Genomic DNA, 20,183 nt, shown 5'->3' with positions numbered 1-20,183 from the left:
TTACTAGCTTTTTCTGTGCTCGTTAAATGAAGAATTCCGATCACAAAACTCGACGCCACTGCGGGATGAAATGAGAAGGACGAAACTGCATACTGCAAGATTTTCTTACTCATTTTATCACGTAATACTGTTAAATTGTTTCTTCCTAGCTCATTTCGATTACTGGATTCTTGATTCAGGTTCCTATTAATCCATGCATGCAGTTATTTTCATGTCCGAAAGGCGAAAATGGCCTGAAGAAAGCACCAAGGCATGTTTTTAATTACCAGCAGGTATGCGTAATATGGTCATCACTAAAGCCTCTAATTAGGCCAAGGTCAAAAGTCATCAACTCAACTTAAAGCTCAGTTCATGATATAGAACTCATGGGAGTTGTTGTTGGTCTTGGTCAATTAGGGTGGTCGTTCAATTATTTAACTTTTGTTCATTTTGTGATTGACCTCCACACACTCCTTCGTCATATTCTATGACTTAGTCAGTTTAAAATTTTAAACTGGATCAATTTCTCTCTTAGTGGCAAGAACCAAATAGTACGGCATCGATTTGTTTTCCCGGCCCTCTTATGAATGAATTGTACGTTTTCTCCTTCTTTTTATTTATTTATTTATTTATTATTATTCTTTTTTATCATGAATTGAACAATTTCATTCAGAAATGAAATTAATTGACGTGTCATTTAATTTCAAGATATTTACTATATACTAAATCTAAGTTACTGTTCACTCAGGCCCAAAATGGAATGACGTTTTTGCCTCTGATTTTTTTTTGTCAATTACATTTGCCCACTGATTTAGTGCGTTGTTATTCGATGGTGCTTATTGTGAATAAGTATAATCAAAATGATCCAGGATCTTCGAGAAGCCTCCATTTTCACCGACTTCAACTATTTTACTGTTTTGAATTTTCCATCAAGATCGACAGTGATGAAATCAATTTTTCCATCTCCTTCAGGCTTTTCTCGCTCCGTCGTTTGAGTTTAATTCCCCAAAGCCTAAGAGGGTTGGAAGATAACAGAGAAGACAACCACCTCTATGCTCGGAACCCAATCAATATCGCTTCTCTTCGTCCCTCCCAATTCGAAGAGTTCGTCAAAGGTACTCCAACCCAACCCTCCCTCTCTCACTTTTCTGCGTCAATTCTTCAAAAGGGAGTGCTAGGCACACACTCACCCTAGGTGTGGATTAGCCACACTCTTCCTCAACTTCCCACGTGTCTAAAGAAAAGCTCATAAAAATTGGAGTTTTCTATTTCCCTTCTTACCCTTTTTAAATTTAAAAATTCTTTTATCTTCTCCTTCTCCTCCTCGTCATTCTCTTCGTCCTCCTCCTCCATGGCTGTCTCCCACCGCGTCCTTGGCCCCAAACGCTTCCAGCATTTCCACACGTTCACCTTCGACCCAATTACCAACAATCTCACCACAAATCTTTTATTTGTGTACGAATCTGAAGAGGAGCAGTTTCGATTATTCATATATTTAAATTTTAAAATCATTTGCAATTATTCTTGGCTGAATCGAAAACATTGAGATGCTTCAAGCTCAGAGCTTTGTAGTAGCGATGAGTTCGTCTCCCCTGACCTTCATCCTCCTCAGCAGCAGATCCCTCCGGGTCAAGTTCGACCGAATCTTGAATCGGAACATCGTGGTGAAGTAGTCTGGCAACGGCAGCCCCAAATCAAACCTCGCTTATGCATACTCCGATCATGGTCGTAGGTGATTTCAGCGATGGAGTACTCTTGGTCGTGGATAGCGTCGATGGCGGTTTAGGTAGAGGCAGTGAGGAGACGGCTATGGTGGAAAATGCGGCGGCCAAGACCCTGGAAAGGTCGAAGTTGGAGTAGAGGGCGCTAGGGTGAGAGAAAACACAATGGTTTTTTACTTTTTAATTTAAAGAGGGGTAATGAATGGAAATAAAAATATCATACTTTCTATGAGCTTTTCTTTAGACACGTGGGAAGCTAAGGATAGGAGTGTGGCTCATCCACACTTAGGTTGAGTGTGAGCCTAACACTCCCCCTTCTTCATAAGTTGTTAATAGAGATTGATTTATTGTTGCTGAAGCCTTGGAAAAACATATAGCTTTGCTTTTGGTGGGCAAGGGATTAGGGAGAAAAAAAAAACAACAGAAAATCATAGAAATAGAATAACTAAAGTTCAAGATACTATATTAGATAGTAGTTTGTGTAATTTTTCTTTTGGCTGAATTTTTTTGTTCTAAAAAATTCTATCATATTGGTTTTTGGGCAAACTTCAATTTTTGAAAGGAAGGCAATATTATAGTAGGTATTGGCTTACTAAAGTTGGAGATTCACATTTGTTGCCCTGTATTAGGAGAAGTTATACATGAGCATGACCAAAATGCTCTTCTCATTATTTTCTTTGCTGTAATTTGCATGTTTTGATCCAATTTATGAGAAGAAACAGTTACCGTGTTTGAGAGGCATCTCATCTTGACTGCTAGAAAAGTTCCTCAATCATAAGTCAATTTACTTGGATCAAGAAGCTTCCACCAGCCAAGAAGGTAACTTTTTTCATCTGGGTAGTGGTAAAAAGTTTTGATCATTATGCTTGATAATCCTCCCTCATATTTAAACCACATAAAAATCCATCAGTTTAGGAGGGGTATTGAATCCAGAAGAAACTCTAGCATAAATTACCGGGAAAAGGGCCCAAATAGTGTCCCACCTTTTTCCTATTCTAAACTTTCGTACCTCACCTTCTAAAATTATCAGATTGGTATCTGAGGTTTTCACCCCGACCCAATTTTGGTATCTGGAGCCGTTAGCTCCATTACAGTGCCATCCAAATGTGCAAGGGCAATCTGGTCTTTTTAGCCTTATGTCTGTAACTATCTCTCTATCCCGTTATTCCCCATTCTCAAATTGAAATCGAAATTAGAAACGGAGTTACCCCCCCCCCCCCCCTCTCTCTAAAACGAATCTCTCTCTCTCTCTGAAGTAGAGTATATCTTGGCCTAGAGATTTACTTCCCTTTTGTCTGAGATTCTCTGAGAACGACTCCATAAGATTCCAAGCAATGGCCCAAAAGTGGAGGTATTTTCGCGTGGCAGGAGATGTACCAGCTTATTCAGGTAAAATTGTCCCCCTTTTTGTTTTGATACATTATCCTTGTTCCTTTACTCAAGGGGAATAGAATAGAGTGAAATTTGGGGTAGAAAGTTTATCTTTTTGTTGGCTTTCAAGGGTTTTCTTTGTCATCATCTGCAATTTTCTATTTCTGTGTCTTTTTGCTATCAGGATTGTGTGGGTGGGATCAATAAATGAAATTGATTTAAGGACTGGAGCTGGGTTAGTGATGTATTAAAAATCCTAGCAGATTTGTGGGTATTCTGGTTTAAGGTTTTTATTGCTTTAGGGTTGGTGACAGTCATAACTAGGGTACAATATTTTAGGGCTTCAAATGAGGGTATAACGGGTCTGCAAGTTTAGGGTTTATAGGGTTTATGAATTTTTCTGCAAAACAGATGCTTAATGTGGACAACGTTTAATAAATTGGTTGTTGATTTTGTTGATGCAAATCCTAATGTGTTCACTATGAAAATCTACCACCATGGTAGATTTCACAATGAGAATGGGTGTAATAGGCAGTATAGAGGGGGAGTTCTTGTTTGTTGATGGTGTAGACCCGGACAAGATGTCCATGACTGATTTGATATACTGGGCTCATGACATTGGATATGAAGCGCCCCCCTTCCCCACCAATGCAATTTGGTTTAGGATCCCAGGTAGTGAACCTGGGAGTGGCTTTCTTCCTATAACCAATGATAAGGAAGCATTGGATATGTGTAGGTTTGTTCTTGAAAGTACAAAGATGCTGGAGATGTACATAGTGTGTGCAAGGGAAAGAAGGGTATTTTTGGATGATGAGCTGGATATGTTTGTAAAAAACCTAGATCACACTAGATTTTTAGGGTGGTGGATTAATGATATTGAATAAGGGGTTGTATTTTATGATGGGATGACGAGGCAAGTGAGGAAGATTGGGATCCACAGTTTGTGCCTGAGGTTGTGATTTTGGAGGATGGTCCTGATGAGGCTGTTAATGAGGATGGGCCTGGGAATGCATAAATGGGACATAGGGCAGAGGATGGGCCTATGGGACAAGGGCCTGAAGAGCCAGCTAGTGAAGATATTGGACCACACAGTGATAGGGCAGAGGGAGCTTCAGTAAGTAGAAGAAAAAGGCAAGTTGAGAAGGGTAAGAGGCCAATTGAAGACCATGATGATTCTGCACCTTAGAAGAAGAAGGCAAGACCAAAGAATCATGTGCAAAGAAGGTACTTAACCAGATATGGAGGAGAGACCTCAAGACAGCAAGAAGACTTGGAAGTGTCTTCTGACAGCAGCACAGATTCAAATGACCCCAACTTTGAGGGTATTGTTGATTCAGACTATGATATGAATTCAGAGGATGATGACATTGACTTTAATCACAATGTGGATGGAGATACCAACAAGGTGCATGAGTGGGATGACATGGGATTTGAAGGGATTATATCAGTGGAGGGTAGAAGTGAATCAGATGGTTTGAGAAGCCTTAATGGTTCTTCAGATGATAATGGGAAGGATAGAGGGAACTTTCCTGTCAAGTGCAGGAGAAGATATTCTAGGTGGAGAGAGTTCAAACAGAAGGAAGATATGAAGGACCCAACTTTTGAATTGGGTATGGAATTTGCAACCTTAAAGGTTTTCAAGGCAGCCATTAAGAAGCATTCAGTGTTGACAAAGAAGGAGATCAGGTTCCCTACCAATTTAAGACACAAGGTGTGTCATTTTTTACTTGGTTTTTGTTTTTTTGTAATACAGCAGCACATTATGTACCTTGATTGGTTTATGTTTTTTTGTGTGAATAATTTGATTGCATTTGTGGCTTTTTTACAAGGTCTGTGCCAAGTGTGTAACATCTCCAAAGTGTCCTTGGAGGATATATGTATCTACAACAGACAAGTCAAATCCAAAAATCTAGATTAGAAGCATTCAAACTGAGCACAAGTGTACCAGTATTAAGAAGAAGGTGTTTCAGATGCATGCACTCTTCATAGCAGAGGAGTATGCTGATTTTTTCATGACTAATCCAAATTGGACCAGAGAAGGCATGCAGAATGGAATCAACAAGGACTTTGTTATGGAGGTGGACTACCAAATGTGCTATAGAGCAAAGGCCAAGGCAATAAAGTGAGTCATAAACAAAAAGGACTTGAGCAAGCAATCAAAGAGCTGTTTCCAGATGCAGCACATAGGCATTGTGTGAGACACCTGCATAACAACTTTAAAAATGATGGACACAGAGGTATGTATTTTTTTCATTTAACCCTACATAACTTGCTTAACTTGGTTAACTAAGAAAATGATATGAATTTTTAACTGGTTTCATAACTTTGCTTAAAGGTTTAGAGTTGAAGCAAAAGATGTGGGCAGTTGTTAGGAGCTGTACCCTAAACACATTCACAACAGCAATGGAGGACATGAAGAAGAGTTCAGTCTCAGCATGGCAATGGTGCATGGATAGACCTGTAATCCACTGGTCAAAGTCACACTTTGATCACAAATTCAAATGTGACTTGCTGCTCTATAACCACAGTGAGAGCTTCAACAAGAGTATTCTCCAGGCAAGGAAGAAGCCAATCCTAAGCTGTTTGGAAGAAGTTCGAACACATACCATGGGGAGGATGGCAAATAGGAGGGCATCTGGGGGTAGATAGAGGTGTAAAGTTGGGCCAAGAGTGGAAAAGACATTGAAGAAGGCAGTAGAGTGGAGTGGTGAATACAGAGCTATACAATCAAGTCCTTAAAGGTTTGAGATTCAAGGGAGGGGTGTAGCTTGCCAAACTAGTGTGGTTACAGCTTATTCAGTAGCTTTGGATTTGAAGACTTACACTTGCATGAGGTGGGATGTCTCTGGGATACCATGTAGCCATGCAGTAGCTGCCATATTCTCACTAGGAAAGTCCCCTGATGATTTTGTTAAGAGTTAATTACTGTTTACTCCCTATAATTATAGGGTTTCATCGTTTCAGTCCCTGACCTTCGAATTTCACTTAAAAAGTCCCTGAACTCCCAATTTTCTCCTAATTGGGCCCTGCCGTCAAACTCCGTCCAAATTGACTGTTAAATTGCTGACGTGGCATCCATTTTATGCTGAAATGTCTATTTTACCCTCAATTACTTTTTTTCTTTTAATTTTTTTATTTTTTATCTTTCTCTCTTTTTCTTTTTTTTCTTTTTCCTTTTGACCTCTTCTTCATCCATGGATCCGCAAGACCCAATGCCCCTGAAAACCCACTTCGTCTCCTCCACCGATTCTCCCGAGTTCACTCACCTAACCACCTCCTTGACTCGCTCCGCCATCATTGCCCTCGACGCCGAGTGGAATCCCCTCCGCCCCCAGCACCCCACTTACCCAACCGTCCCTCTCCTCCAACTTGCCTGCAAACTCGACCGCGAACTCGCCGGCGACTCGATCGTCGTCGTCTTCCTGCTCGACTGGACCCTCCTCCAGATCAACTCGCACCTCCAATTCCTTCGACGGGTCCTTCTCTGACGATCGCGACCCGATCTTCGAAGCCCTGAAAGCCCAAGACTTCGAGAAGATCTTCGGCGGCTCGGCCAGGTTCTCCATCAATTTCGAAGCTTTGAACTTGGATTCCATGTACGGTGGTGGTGGGCCCACTGATTCCTCCTCCAAGGTCGCTGATTCTGGCCCTGTGTTGCGGGGCTGAAGAGCTCCGCTGCAAACAATATTTTCTCCTTGACAGTGACGTCCCCGCCGCCGCGGGCAAGTGATAGTAGTGGGTTTGATGACCTTCTCGATGGGCAAGTGATTGTGTGTGTTGCAGATCGTTTAGGGAAGACGACCTGTTGTTTTTGAGATTCAGAATCAAATGCATTGAGCTCGGGAATTTGAAGGGTGCGGGCCAATGAGAAAAGACGACGACTTGGTCAGAACGCGGGAAGGAATGCACGGTAGTTCTATGCATGCTCAGCATTCCAACTCCGACCGGCGGATTATGGAACCCCCTGGCCCGTCCCTCAGAGTATTTCAAGTTTGGAAAGGAAACAATGTAGGTCTATATTCCTCTTCAGTTTCTCTATTTAGATTTAAGGTTCTTAAGTAAGCTGGGATTGGTGTTTGGATTTGCGAAAAGGTACAATGTGTCTCATTTTTTTGCAATTTTTCTTTTCTGTGCAGAAATTTTACTTCAATGGCAGACTGATATTTGGTCCGGATGCCAAGTCATTGATTCTTATTTCTTACTGTGTCGCTGATTGTGGTTCCGGTGATCTTGTTTTGTGCTTTTGTTTCAAGAGGACTAGTTCGTATTTTCCCCTACCATATTGGCAATTTTATCGTGGCTTTAGCTGTCGTATCCACAGTCTGTGTGAGTTCTTTACATGACTTCTTTACCGATTCCCGTCTATATTTGTTGGTTGAATTGGATTCCTTTACATGATGAATTTTCGGTTTTGGGCAGTACTAGTGTGGAGGTTGAATTAATGGTTAGTTATGTGAATGTTGCACTGTATATTGTGCCTCAATTTTCATGGGCTATGTGTTGCACCGCCCAATTCCCCCTCGTCTCGCCATCCAAGACCGCCGGGGAGAAGAAGATAGAGAGAGAGCTAGGTTTGTTTTTGGAAGAAGATGATGGAGATGAACAGAGGAGAGAAAACCTGGAAGAAGAAGAGGTAAAAAGAAAAAACAGAAAAAGAAAAAAAGAAAGAAAGAAAGAATAAAATTAATTTAAAAAAAAAAGAGTAAGTGAGGGTATAATAGACTTTTTAGGGGGGAAACCACTGCCACGTCAGCAAGATAACGGAGTGTTTGACGGATGTCTGACGGTAGGGACCAATTGGGAAGAAATTGGAAGTTCAGGGACTTTTTAGGTGAAATTCGAAGGTCAGGGACTGAAACGATGAAACCCTATAAGTATAGGGAGTAAGCAGTAGTTAATCCTTTTGTTAATGACTATTTTACCAAGGATGTTTATATGAAAGCATATGAGCCAATCCTCTTTCCAATTGCTGGAGTCATTGAGTGGGAGAAGATACATAGGCCAATTGCCCCTCCTCTATATAAGAGGCAGCCTAGGAGGCCTAAAATGGCTTGAAACAAAGAACCAAGTTAGCCTATGAAATGTTCACTTTCGTTTCTAGCTCATGTTTTATGATTCTTTGCATTTGTAACTAACTGTTAGGCATATTGCCTTTAAATAATTGTAGGTGAGGTAGCACCACCTCCTGGCACAACCAAGTTGCCTAAGTTGTATTACTCCCAAGTTACTTGCACAATCTGCAAGAAAAAGGGCCACAATATGAGGACTTGCAAATCAAGGAATCAGGTATGATTTGAAGATATGGTCACTGTTGAAATGAATTGATTTGAACTTGGATTGTTGTGTGTACTGTTGAATTGAATTGATGTTCATTTGACTTCATAGTGAAGTTATATTGATTTGTATTTTGGGATATCAGGAAGAAAATAATGTCCAGCAGGAGGAACAGGTGAATGTGCAAGAACAGGGTGCAGAGAATGTGCAGCATGAGGAAGCTGTGCATGTAGAAGAAGAGGGTACAGTGAATGTGACACAGCATGAAGCTCACATTGCACAACAGCAAGAGTCCCAACCTGCATTTTTGCCCACTCAGCAGTTCCAAACCAGTACTACTCAAGAAGGCTCATCCATGCCCCAATTTAAGCATACAAGGTTCAAATCACTAGCACAGAGAAAGCCCAAGCCAAAGAATGCCCCTCCATCACCAGCTACTTCAGATGAGTAGAGAATAGTTATGGGATTAAAATGGATTTCTGTTGCTTTATTTCAGTTTCTTGTCTTGTTCACACAGATGACATCTGTTTTTGTATGTTGCTGCTCCAAATTTAATGCATTTGTGCCTTTTGAGACAACAATTGTATTTGAGACTTTGTGGCAATGCAAGCTTTATTTCAGGTCATGTTATTTTTATCAGTTTGGTTGCATAGTTTGTGACATAGTGCCATAGTATGATAAACAGAGCTTCAAAACTTAGAGGCACTCTTTTTGGGTCGGGGTCAAAACATGAGGTACCAAACTGATATATACTTTAGTCCTCTGATGGAGAGAATAACCATTCTCATCCAAATTGGAGGCAAATAGGTCAAAGGAAACCATTGACTTCAAAATTGGCGACAAATTGGTCAAAGGAACAAAGGAGGGAATGTATATGTCATTAAAATGGCGGGAATACCGGGAGATACGAAAATACCCCTCATTATGTGCCACGTGGATGGCAACGTAACGGAGCTAACGGCTCCAGATGCCAAAATTGGGTCAGGGTGAAAACCTCAAATACCAATCTGATAATTTTAGAGGGTGAGGTATGAAAGTTTAGAATGAGAAAGAGGTGGGACACTGTTTGAGCCATTTTCCCTAAATTACCACATGCATCAGACCCCACCAAGTGTTTAATCAGTTAGATTTAAGTCTCAAATTATTGCTCAGTATACAGTTTTTTTAGTGTTATTGAAATTTTTATCAACTTTTTTGCACTAATTGTGTACAGTATCATCATGGATTCTTCTGCCAATACTAGATAGATATCCTGCGCAATATTGCGGGTATATGTAGGGGGTGTTCTTCGTAATGATCAAGCTGCTTTCTTGGCTGCCTTTTCTATCAGGAAATCCTTTGTGACTTCTCCTCTTCATGTCGAATTGCTAGCCATAAAACATGGGCTGTTCTTGCTTCTGGGTTAGGGAGTGAACAGTGCAATAATAGAGATTGATTGTTTAGTTGCTGTTCATGCTATTTCATCTCCAGTTGAAGATCTATCAGGTTTGAGCAGTGTTCTAAAAAACGCTCTAGGCGGCGCCTAGGCGCTAGAAGGTAAGTGGCCGCCGTGATTAAGAGGTAGTCGATCCAGAAATCATTTTTGAAGTTAGTCGGACGCCTGGATGTGCTTGACGGGCGCCTAGGCATTCTGGGCAGGTAGGACAGCTAGGTGGATCGACAAATTTATCTATCTCTCCTCAACTCTCGCCACCTCTTTCTCTTCTCCCTCTCATTTTCGACGCCTTACTTCGCGAATCTAGTGGCATTCAGGACTCTGGGCCGCCGATCTGACTCTAACGATCCCTCTATCTCCTCAACATCTTTCTACTCGAATACTCGGTCTCTCTCTCTCTCATATCTTAGCACTGATTGTGTTTATCTCACGAGCCGCCGCACTGATGTTCTCTGTCTTCGTGTAGCACTGTTGTTTATCTCGGTGGATTTGGTTTGGATTAAAAGAATGGTGGGAGTATTATTGAGAATGAGGTAAGAAATACTGGAAATACTAGGACTCTAGAAGAGTTGTGATGCAACATGAAGAGAACATGAAGTTGGTTAATAAAAAATAAGCTTATCTCTTTGGTTAATTAAATAAAAGAAAGTTTGAACTTTTCCGTTAGTCAAGGAGCCACATGCTGCTCCATTTTCGAATGAAGAGCCAGTAGGGCGAATATATATTCATCAAAAGCCAGAATAGACCGTTACATACCCTTCCGCTGCCAATTAGACAGACAAGAAGATAGTGGTAGTACCCACAATGGTACATAGAAAATAGACCCACTCATTGTACAATCAATACATAGACATAGCGGGATCCCCCTTTGGTACTACACCGGAGGCGCTAGAAAGATCTGGCCCTCCCAACCTAACTCTTAACCAATAAATCTAATTGCCTAGAGACCTCAATTAGTGTACAACTAGATCCACTGAGAATTAAGTCCACAAGACCAGACCAAATGCAAAAAAAAAACTAGATGCACAAAGGTGCCTAGACTGTCCCTGAAAGCGGAACAATAATAAAAGGATTAAATACTGCTTACTCCCTATACTTATAGGGTTTCATCGTTTCAGTCCCTGACCTTCGAATTTCACCTAAAAAGTCCCTGAACTCTCAATTTCCTCCAAATTCGTCCTTGCCGTCAAGCCTCCGTCCAAGACTCCGTTATCTCGCTGACGTGGCGGTCATTTCCATGCTAAAAGTCTATTATACCCTCACTTACTCTTTTTTTTTTTAATTAATTTTTTTTTCTCTCTCTCTTTTGTTTTTTTTTTTTTTTAACCTCTTCTTCTTCCACATCTCTCCTCTCCTCTCCTTTGTTTATCTCAGTCTATTATCCGGAAGCTCTCATTCTCCGACATCTTTCTCGCTGGACCGAGAATGTGCATACCCATGACCAGAATCATCCAAAAATTACCATAACAACAAACAAACCACTGATCAACTCCAATCAACACCATTGGGATCAGAGATAATATCATAAATCCAACCTAATCACAGATTCACTACTCAGTTCAATTATTGATTAAACCAAAACAGATCATAATCTCAACGAATCAAGAATCAGTTAAACTTGATAATTCAACAATTCATATACAATTCCACATTCACGCACAGCAAAATTCACAACCAGAATCCCTTTTTTTGGCAAATCAAGTTACAAAAAAAACAAAAAAAAAAAAAAAAAAAAAAAAAAAAACGAGATCTAACCCAATTAGACGGGGAACTGAGCAACACCAAGCCTCAATTATTACCGGACCCATCTTCTTCAAAGAAGATTTAAACATCGATTGCATTTATTTCATACAAAACACATCAACCCCTCTCAAGCAGATTTGAACTTCTAAAACATGAACATAGAATAGAGAAATCCAAGTAAAAGAGATACCATCATAAGTAGTGCCACACTGCAAGCAAACTTTGCCCCCCTCCTTGACATCATCATCGAAACAAGCCCTGCAGAAATTTAAAGGGACACAAGTGAGCGATCTCTCTGAAATAAGAGACCCAGAAACACCAAAATAGCCCAAGTGAGCAAAATCTGTAGCAAATGGAGCTCAAAGCATCAATCTTTTACCCAATGTCTCCAAACCAGTGGTTGATCCGTACTCAGAACCGTACCAGACCAGTCGCCGAGCTGCAGACCTGATGCTCAAAGACCACCACAACGTCTTCTCCTGTCGTCGTTCCTCTATGCAAACCACCGGCGCTCTGACCATCGATGTTCGACCCAAATTCCCACCGTACCAGATCGGACCTGCTTCTCCAGATCGGACCCGGCTTTTCCTGCGCCTGTGCAGCCGAGTGAAGAGGTCCCGAATAAAGAGGCTGAGATTCTCTTTATCCGACCCAAAACCCAGATGCGACAAAACGATGGAGGGACGCGGCGGATCTGAGCAGCCGTTGATCTTGGAGGGATTGGTGTTGTCTTTGACCTTGAAGAGGACGATGTGCTCGACGACGGGGAAGGACGACATGGTGATGGTGGCGAATGTGGGGATGCGGGTTTTGGGGAAAGAGAGGTGGTGGTGTTGTTTGGGAGGTGAGAGAGAGCGAGAGAATGGAAGAGGGAGTGGCCTTGAGACACAGAGTCGCCGTCATGTCTAGAGAGAGAAATGAAATCGGGGGTTTTGAGTAGGTGAGGAAGAAGAGAAATGAAATCTGGGTGATGGAGGGCAGCTCCGATACTGGGGCTCTGTTAGAAGAGGATGTAAAGAGAAAAAAGAAAAAATTAAAAAAAAAGAGAGAATTTTTTTGTAAGTAAAAAAAAAAAGATTTTTTTTTAAGTGAGGGTAAAATGGACATTTTGGCATAAAATGGGTGCCACATCAGCAAATTAACGGATAATTTGGACAGAGTTTGACGGCAGGGACGAATTGGGAGGAAATTGAGAGTTCAGGGACTTTTTAGGTGAAATTCGAAGGTCAGGGACTGAAACGATGAAACCCTATAAGTATAAGGAGTAAATAGTAATTAACTCATAATAAAATTTAGACAAAAACTAGATAAAGCATAAATGGGCTTAGGGCAAAACCCCAGCCTAACTTAGAAACCCGGGCCGCCCTAAGAGAAGGAGGACCAAACTCAAGGCCCAACAAGGAATATGGACCCAAGCCCAGACCACGTCACCACCACGCCTACAGCTGCCTCTACAGCACCAGTACTTTTCCGTCGCCGACAAGCCCCGCCACGAACCAGAATCACCCATTCCGCCACGAGCCGCGCCGCCCACGAGAAAAACTAGAAACGCCGAAACTCCACGTAGCCTGTATCGACGTCGAGCTCTGCCTCAAGCCCCACGCAGCCCCACCGCTGTCGAGTTCAACCCCGAGCTCCATGAAGCCCGCACCGCTGGATAAGGAAATCCATAATGAGCGCGCCCAGACGCTCGAGCCCCAGACCGGATCCGCACAGGAACGACATCAAAACGCCAAGAAACGCTGGCCAAGACTCACCGCCAATCATCCTGCCAAAAACCTCAAGCCCACCCCTTTCTCTTCAGACCAAAAGCCCTAGCCAATGCAGTACCCGTCCGGCAGCCAGCAACAAGAACAGCGAGGCAAAGCCGACGCTATCCATGGCCGCCGCCGGACAAGAAATTTGGAGGAGTTGGGTCGCTCTTGCGGCACTAGGGCTTAGAGAGAGTTTTTTTGGTGAAGTTAACTAGCACTTATTTTTTATTCCACATGCTGCTCCATTTTGACAAGCTTAACATATTAAATTATTTTTCTTCTTCTTGCAACCCATTAGCTAAAGTTCTGATTTTTTATTTTGGGTTAATCGATGCCTTCCTTTTTTTTAAGTCTATATATGATAATTAAATATATAAACAAATGCTATAAAATAAAATTAAAATTAAAATATACAAAACCGCCTAGGCGCCGCCTAGGCACCCGTCTGGGCGTCTGGGCGCTAGTCCCCTAGCCACCGCCCGACTAGCGCCTAGCGATTTTTAGAACCTTGGATTTGAGTAATTTGATAGTAGACATCAAAGATATACTGCAAACTTGGCCCTTATTTATTTTAGTTCATGTCAGTAGATAAGCTAATAGGGTAGCTCATAGGCTGGCAAACATTAGTTTTGATTCTGATATCAAAACTGAATGGTTCAATCATGCTCCGGATTTCTTATCGGATGCCCTCTTGTACGATCTCAATCGTGTTTGATGAATAAAGTCTCTCTTGTTTCGTCAAAAAAAAAAAAATCTATCTAGTAAACATAATTCATGAGTCATTTAGAATCGTCCGTCTTCTATGCGATATAAAATATTACATTACACTTGCATGTGCAATATCAAGCAAGTGCTGATATTATAATCTTGCGGTCTAATCAGTAATTAATATATCTTAGTTAAACGGTATCCGGCTAAATCTGTCCGTGATATCGGCCACAATCTCCCCATAATCTCCCAGAGATTGTATCATAGATAACTTATAGATGGTAATCCACACGATGTGCGAAAAATTTATAAATAAAAGAGTATTTTCAATAATGATCGATCAACCTCTATTCAATATCTATTAACAAATTTATTTTATAATTTGGTCCTATGCCATTAGTAAATCAATCTGCACGTTTAGGGTTAAATTTAATAAAATAACAAACTGACCTTAAGCTAATTGCATATTTTACTTAATGAGTAGCTGGCTGCTAGTGCAAGTTGCAACTTAGTTAAGTTGTCCTAAGTTAACAATGATTTGCACATGTGAGTCTCATAATCATGTGTTTCGTTAATCTCTTTCATTTCAAATTAATTAGAAAGACGTTCATTTCAAGATTAATTAGAAAAGACCACTTACTTTTAGCAAACAAACAGATCCAGCTCAACTAAGGTCACGTTTGGTTCGCGGAAAGACGTCCTAAGTTAACAATGATTTGCACATGTGAGTCTCATAATCATGTGTTTCGTTAATCTCTTTCATTTCAAATTAATTAGAAAGATGTTCATTTCAAGATTAATTAGAAAAGACCACTTACTTTTAGCAAACAAACAGATCCAGCTCAACTAAGGTCATGTTTGGTTCGCGGAAAGTAAGCATCAGGAAAGGAAACTTGTTCATTTCCTGCATTTGGGATGCAAAATGAAATGAAATCATTTCCTGAAGGAAGGAAAAATAAGGGAGAAAGTGGTTCATTCCAAACCTCAAAGAAATCACTTTCTCTCCTTCTTTCCTTACATTTATTACTCATAACATAGTATTTTATTACATTATTTACAAACTTTTTAACAACTTTCCTGATAACTTTCCTTACTTTACCAAACATCGGAATGGAAAGTTGTTGAGAAATTTCACTTCCCTTCCCATGGGAAAGACAAAGGAATTACTTTCCTTTCCGTGAACCAAACATATCTAGTATTTTTTTTATTTTTTTTAAATGGGGCTGGTGCAGTTGCCCTCAAACCTTGATTAATGAAATTGCAGAATACAAGGGGGGACATAGAGCTTGAACCCAGATATATCCTGAAATAGTACCAAGATTCTCTACAAAATTTATGTATTCTAACTAGCACCAATTAGCAAAGAATGCACGAATGACTACTCTATTTGTTTTAACATAGCGGTAACATACCAGAAAGATAACTCTATCACGAAGAAATATCATTGCAAACAGCACAGGTTTCCCACTATGTTGCCGCACGGAAATAAATCCGGCGATACTTAATTTCATCCTGCCACTAGGAGTCCATTTAATCAAGTAAATGGTACATCGCTTCACAAGGTCAGACAAGGCCCAGTCGACAAAGCCGACCGCCTGTAGCACAGTGCTGCCATCGCAAGCGCAGAGTCTCCGCCGTCGCACCATCGGCGGCTAACCCGTCGCTCCGAGCAAACGCTGGCAGTCTCGACATCCCTCCGTCTTTGCCAATACGCCAACAAGCATCACCACCTCCTCCAACCACCCCCCTCCACCTGACGACTCCAAACAAACCAAATCGGATTGGAGTCTAATCCGGTCTTCTCTATTCAGATCCTATCATCACCCCCGCCGTCTTGTCACCTCCAGGCGACCACACCTTCCGCCGTCGGCACTCCGCCCTTGGAGAGATCAACACCAGCCCTGCTCGCCAACCGACGAACCCGGCCACCACCGGCAAGACTTTCGCGAGATCCGGACAGCAAAGTCAGAACATCGTCGTCACACCGACTGGACATCCTGTTTGAGCCCAAAAGTAATTTTGGCAAGATCCTTTAGTGGATTTAGCATAGTAGGCCGATACCTGCGGCCTAAAAATAAGTCTGCTTGGGATTGGGTTACAGGTTCACCCATTTCGAAACCCATAAGGAAAACGAGCCCTTATGGGAGTCAGGTAGCTGATTGAATAGGAAACTTCAATCAATAATCCTTCCATGGCAAGGAGCAGTCGAAACCCTAGGTATAAATACCAGGTTTCAAGGACAAATCAACAACAACTCTCAACTCAACTAATCTCTCAAATTATCAAGCCTCTCAGGAGCAAACCTTCAACCTCGTTGAAACCCAGCGACCATACTTCCAGTCCTAGTCTCTCCAAGAGCCGACTGCTAGTGCTACTGCCACCGATACTACCAGCGAAGCAAGGGTAACGCCCTCGCAACCCAGCGAAGCTAAAGTCACGCTTTAGCAAACCCTGTGCTTTCTCCAAACTTCCCAGTGATTGCTCTGCTTAGTCTACAACACTAAGTATCGATTCGGTGTCGCGAAGAGATCACAACCAAAGCCCTTATCCGTAAGGCAAAAAATCCTTTTTCGGAAGGCAAAGAAAAGAGCCTTGTGACGAGGTTGGTGCTCTCCTCGTCCACAACGCTTGAAGAAGAAGTCAGGTCAAGGGACGCCCCGACGACTGCACCCCACGGTGCTGGCACGCCCGCGTACTCACACGCTCAAAAGAGATAGTTTGTACCACACTGATTTTCGTGTCGAACACATTCATCTAGCATCGAACACCCAATCCATTCCAGCCCGTCCGATGACGACAGGTCCTATAGTCTTGACGAAGGACGCCTAAGGTTTTGAGAGAGAGAGTTTGCTATTCGCTCACCTAATGAGAATTTGGGATCTTTAATTTTGTTTAAGAATACTGTGTTTAAGTTGATATCTAGTATAGGGCTTCGGGGTGTGTGTGTTATGGATGACAGATTAGACACTATATATAAGGTGTTTGCAATGCCAATCAGATAATTTCGAAACAGAAACTATATTCCAATGCTAATTCTATTTTCAAAATTTCGAATTCAATTTGAATATACCACAATTGGAATTTATTTTAGTGGATTCAAATTTATAATTTAACTTGCACGCTTACATCTATCCACACATGTCGATTGTTATGCCATCTATCTATCTATACTAGTCTCGCGTTCATATGTGAACACTTGTGCAAGCAAATCCCAGCAAGGGCCTTACCTTTCTGTAGGAATCGAGAGGGACTGATGAACGAAAATGGCAAGACACAAAACACGTACATGTATGGATGATATATATATATTCAAGAGAAGCTAGTAGTAGCATTGTCAAGTATCAAATGTCCACACTCGCATGCCGAAAAGGACGTTTCATTTGACCTAAGATATTACAAAGATGTTAGTGGGAACATTTACACTAGGCATGGAACTCAGGAAAGCCATCATCATTATTCTAGCTGGTCTTTCAATTCAATTTATAATCATGCGTTCTGCTGTTTTAAAATGGTTTAGTTCTAACGGTGTCACTCATTTCTACCCGGCTCATGAATGAAATTTCTTTAAGAGTCAATAACATTTTGCAAATGTTATTGCTGTCATTAGTATTCAGCGGACCATACAGGAAAATAAAAAACACAAAATATATACATGTATACATAGACCATAAAAAAACGATTCCTTTTGTAGAGCATGACATTATAAACTAAACAAAGCATCAAAATTATTGGTTGTGTCAATTAAGTGTTCATTGGTGGAGGAGTGTGGTGGTTTTGATTTGTCTCCTAAGTGTAGAGTCACACTAGAAACGTATATCAGAGAGACTATACACTCAACAAGAGTGACGATGAAACCTTATAATATTTCGCCTATTTACATGGAAACTCATCCGGCCCTAAGAAAACCTTCAAACAGAAACACAAAATCATTAAAAAAAATCTTACAAAAAATTAGATCTTCAAAAATCATGATGACATAAGAGACTTGTTCCTGTATTCTCAAAAAAAAAAAACAAAAAAAAAGGGAGAGACTTGTTCCTGTATTTGAGTCAATTATCTACGACCTCTGAAAATTTGAACTGATAATTTATGCATCCCTTTGAACAATCTTTCTATCATATTATTCGGTGCATATCAAGCTCCCAGTCCAAGACGTCTATATATTTATGACTTAATTCGAGCTGATCTAAGACGTTAATATATGAAACCCTAGCTAGCTTCTTCACGTCCACAAGAGCCGAGAAAATGTAATTAAAACTATAATATTAAGGTGGCAAACTTTGACTGTGTAAAATGTCAAATTCACTGAATCTAGATAAGCTAATTTCTGGTTTTATGAAGTTGGAAACATTTGCCCACAGAATGCCACATGCTAGTGGAACATGTATATATATAACTATGTGCTTCATGATTGCAAAGAAAAAACACAATAATATATAAGGAAAATTCTACCATACAGAAAGTGGGACATATATATATATATATATATATATATATATATATATATATATATATATGTGCTTCATGATTGCAAAGTTAAAACACAATAATATATAAGGAAAATTCTACCATACGTACAGATCGTTGCATTGTAGAAAAAAAAGGCGTTGTGGGGTAGTGACAAGTGTAAAATATTATTTGGACCTAATATTATCTACATTAAGTAAATAACAAATTTTTTTTTTTGAGAGAATTGTCAACTCATTATTGATTAAGCTTATTACAATAAATAGGAAATATATGAATTATCTACCTAGACACCTAATGAGCTTTGGTATGTCACTCATATGGTTAGGAATCCATTTTGATAAAGATAAATATCTGATTAGTTGATATGATAATTATAGCATCCTTAGATAACTCATTGGCTAGAATCAAGGATTCTTTTATGGGAAGACATATCGTGCTTGAAGACCCTATTCACTGTGTGACAAAACATTCAGTCCTGCCCCATAGAGAGAAGTTAAACACATAGTTGAGTAGAAGATTTCTTGCGTGTGGCTGCTTGAAGTTTTGGAGCTCAGATTATTTGTGTTGAATAGCTGTGTTGCTGCTACTGCTTTTGAAGGAATGGCTGTTGTGCATGAAGCAGGTGATGCATCTCCTCTTGTTGTATTCTAGTTCTTATTGTATTGATCATTTGGTTGTGTTTATGCATTTTGTGAAACGATCTTGGTTTACTCATTAAGTTAACAACTAGTGACCTGGGAATAATGCGTTTGCTTTCGTAATTTGTTTGCGTTTACATACGTACCTATTTTGTTTCGTACCTACCTACCCGTTACAACAGATCTAAAATGTGTTCATCGTGTAACATATGCTGAACTTCATAGCTCAAAGCCTTGGACTACTCTCATATCTTAAATAGGATCGATTTATTGATATAGAAACTACAAAATCTGATTCAAGCATGCACATTTTAGCGAGAATATGAGTAAGACACCAGGAAGATGTACAAATTTTGGAGCATTGAAATGCAAGAAAAATGGAAAATAATAGTAAATTGAATAGTGTGATGTATTATGTTATTGTGCATGCCTGTTTCTAATTTAGACTATATATTATATTTGAAAGGGAAAATTTCGCAAACAATACACCAAGTAAAAGCCACTAATAATTCTTATACATAAAGTTCCAAACCAAACATTTCGGTACACGAAATCTGAAACTCGACCCACTATCAGTACACGACGTCAATTTTTGACACCAAAATGTCCATTATGCCCTCAGTTCTTTTTTTTTTTAATAAATTTTTTTTTCTGTTATGGATTAAATTATGTTTAGTCCCTGTACTATGACCCTTTTTTCGTTTCAGTCCCTGACATTCTCAATTAATCTGAAAAGTCCCTAACGTCAAAATTTCTGTCTGATTGGTCCCTCCCTCGTCAAATTAGGAGTTGGCCTTAGGTGAAATGTCCAATATACCCCTCTGTTATTTTTTTTTCCTTTTTAATTTCTTTTTCTCCTTTTCTTTTCTTTTTCCTTTTTAATTTCTTTTTTTCCTTTTTTTCTTTTTTCTTTTTAATTTCTTTTTCTTCTTTTTTTCTTGTTCCTTTTTAATTTTTTTCCTTTTTTTTCTTTTTTTCTTTTTTAATTTCTTTTTTGCTTTTTCTTCTTTTTTTCTTTTTTCTTTTTAATTTCTTTTTTGCTTTTTCTTCTTTTTTTCTTGTTCCTTTTTAATTTCTTTTTTTCCTTTTT

At 40.1% G+C, this 20,183-nt stretch overlaps 1 protein-coding gene across 2 annotated transcripts; it reads left to right on the top strand.

Moving 5' to 3' along the window:
• The first annotated feature begins 725 nt into the window (after window positions 1-725).
• Window positions 726-8,970, top strand: LOC133729001 (uncharacterized). Of its 2 annotated transcripts, none has more exons than XM_062156473.1 (4): window positions 726-1,094; window positions 2,423-3,089; window positions 8,239-8,357; window positions 8,491-8,970. In XM_062156473.1, exons 2-4 carry the CDS (start codon window positions 3,035-3,037, stop codon window positions 8,794-8,796), a joined length of 480 nt encoding a protein of 159 aa, XP_062012457.1. In that variant the 5' UTR covers window positions 726-1,094; window positions 2,423-3,034; the 3' UTR covers window positions 8,797-8,970. The 2 variants fall into 2 exon arrangements, with proteins under 2 accessions (XP_062012457.1, XP_062012458.1); XM_062156474.1 differs by having other exon boundaries at window positions 2,417-3,089.
• The last annotated feature ends 11,213 nt before the right edge of the window (window positions 8,971-20,183 follow it).

The sequence above is a fragment of the Rosa rugosa genome, chromosome 2, assembly GCF_958449725.1.
Source record: "Rosa rugosa chromosome 2, drRosRugo1.1, whole genome shotgun sequence".
In the NCBI taxonomy this organism is placed as follows: Eukaryota; Viridiplantae; Streptophyta; class Magnoliopsida; order Rosales; family Rosaceae; genus Rosa; species Rosa rugosa.
The sequence above is the reverse complement of the archived record's forward strand: the minus strand, read 5'-3'. Positions and strand labels throughout refer to the sequence as shown.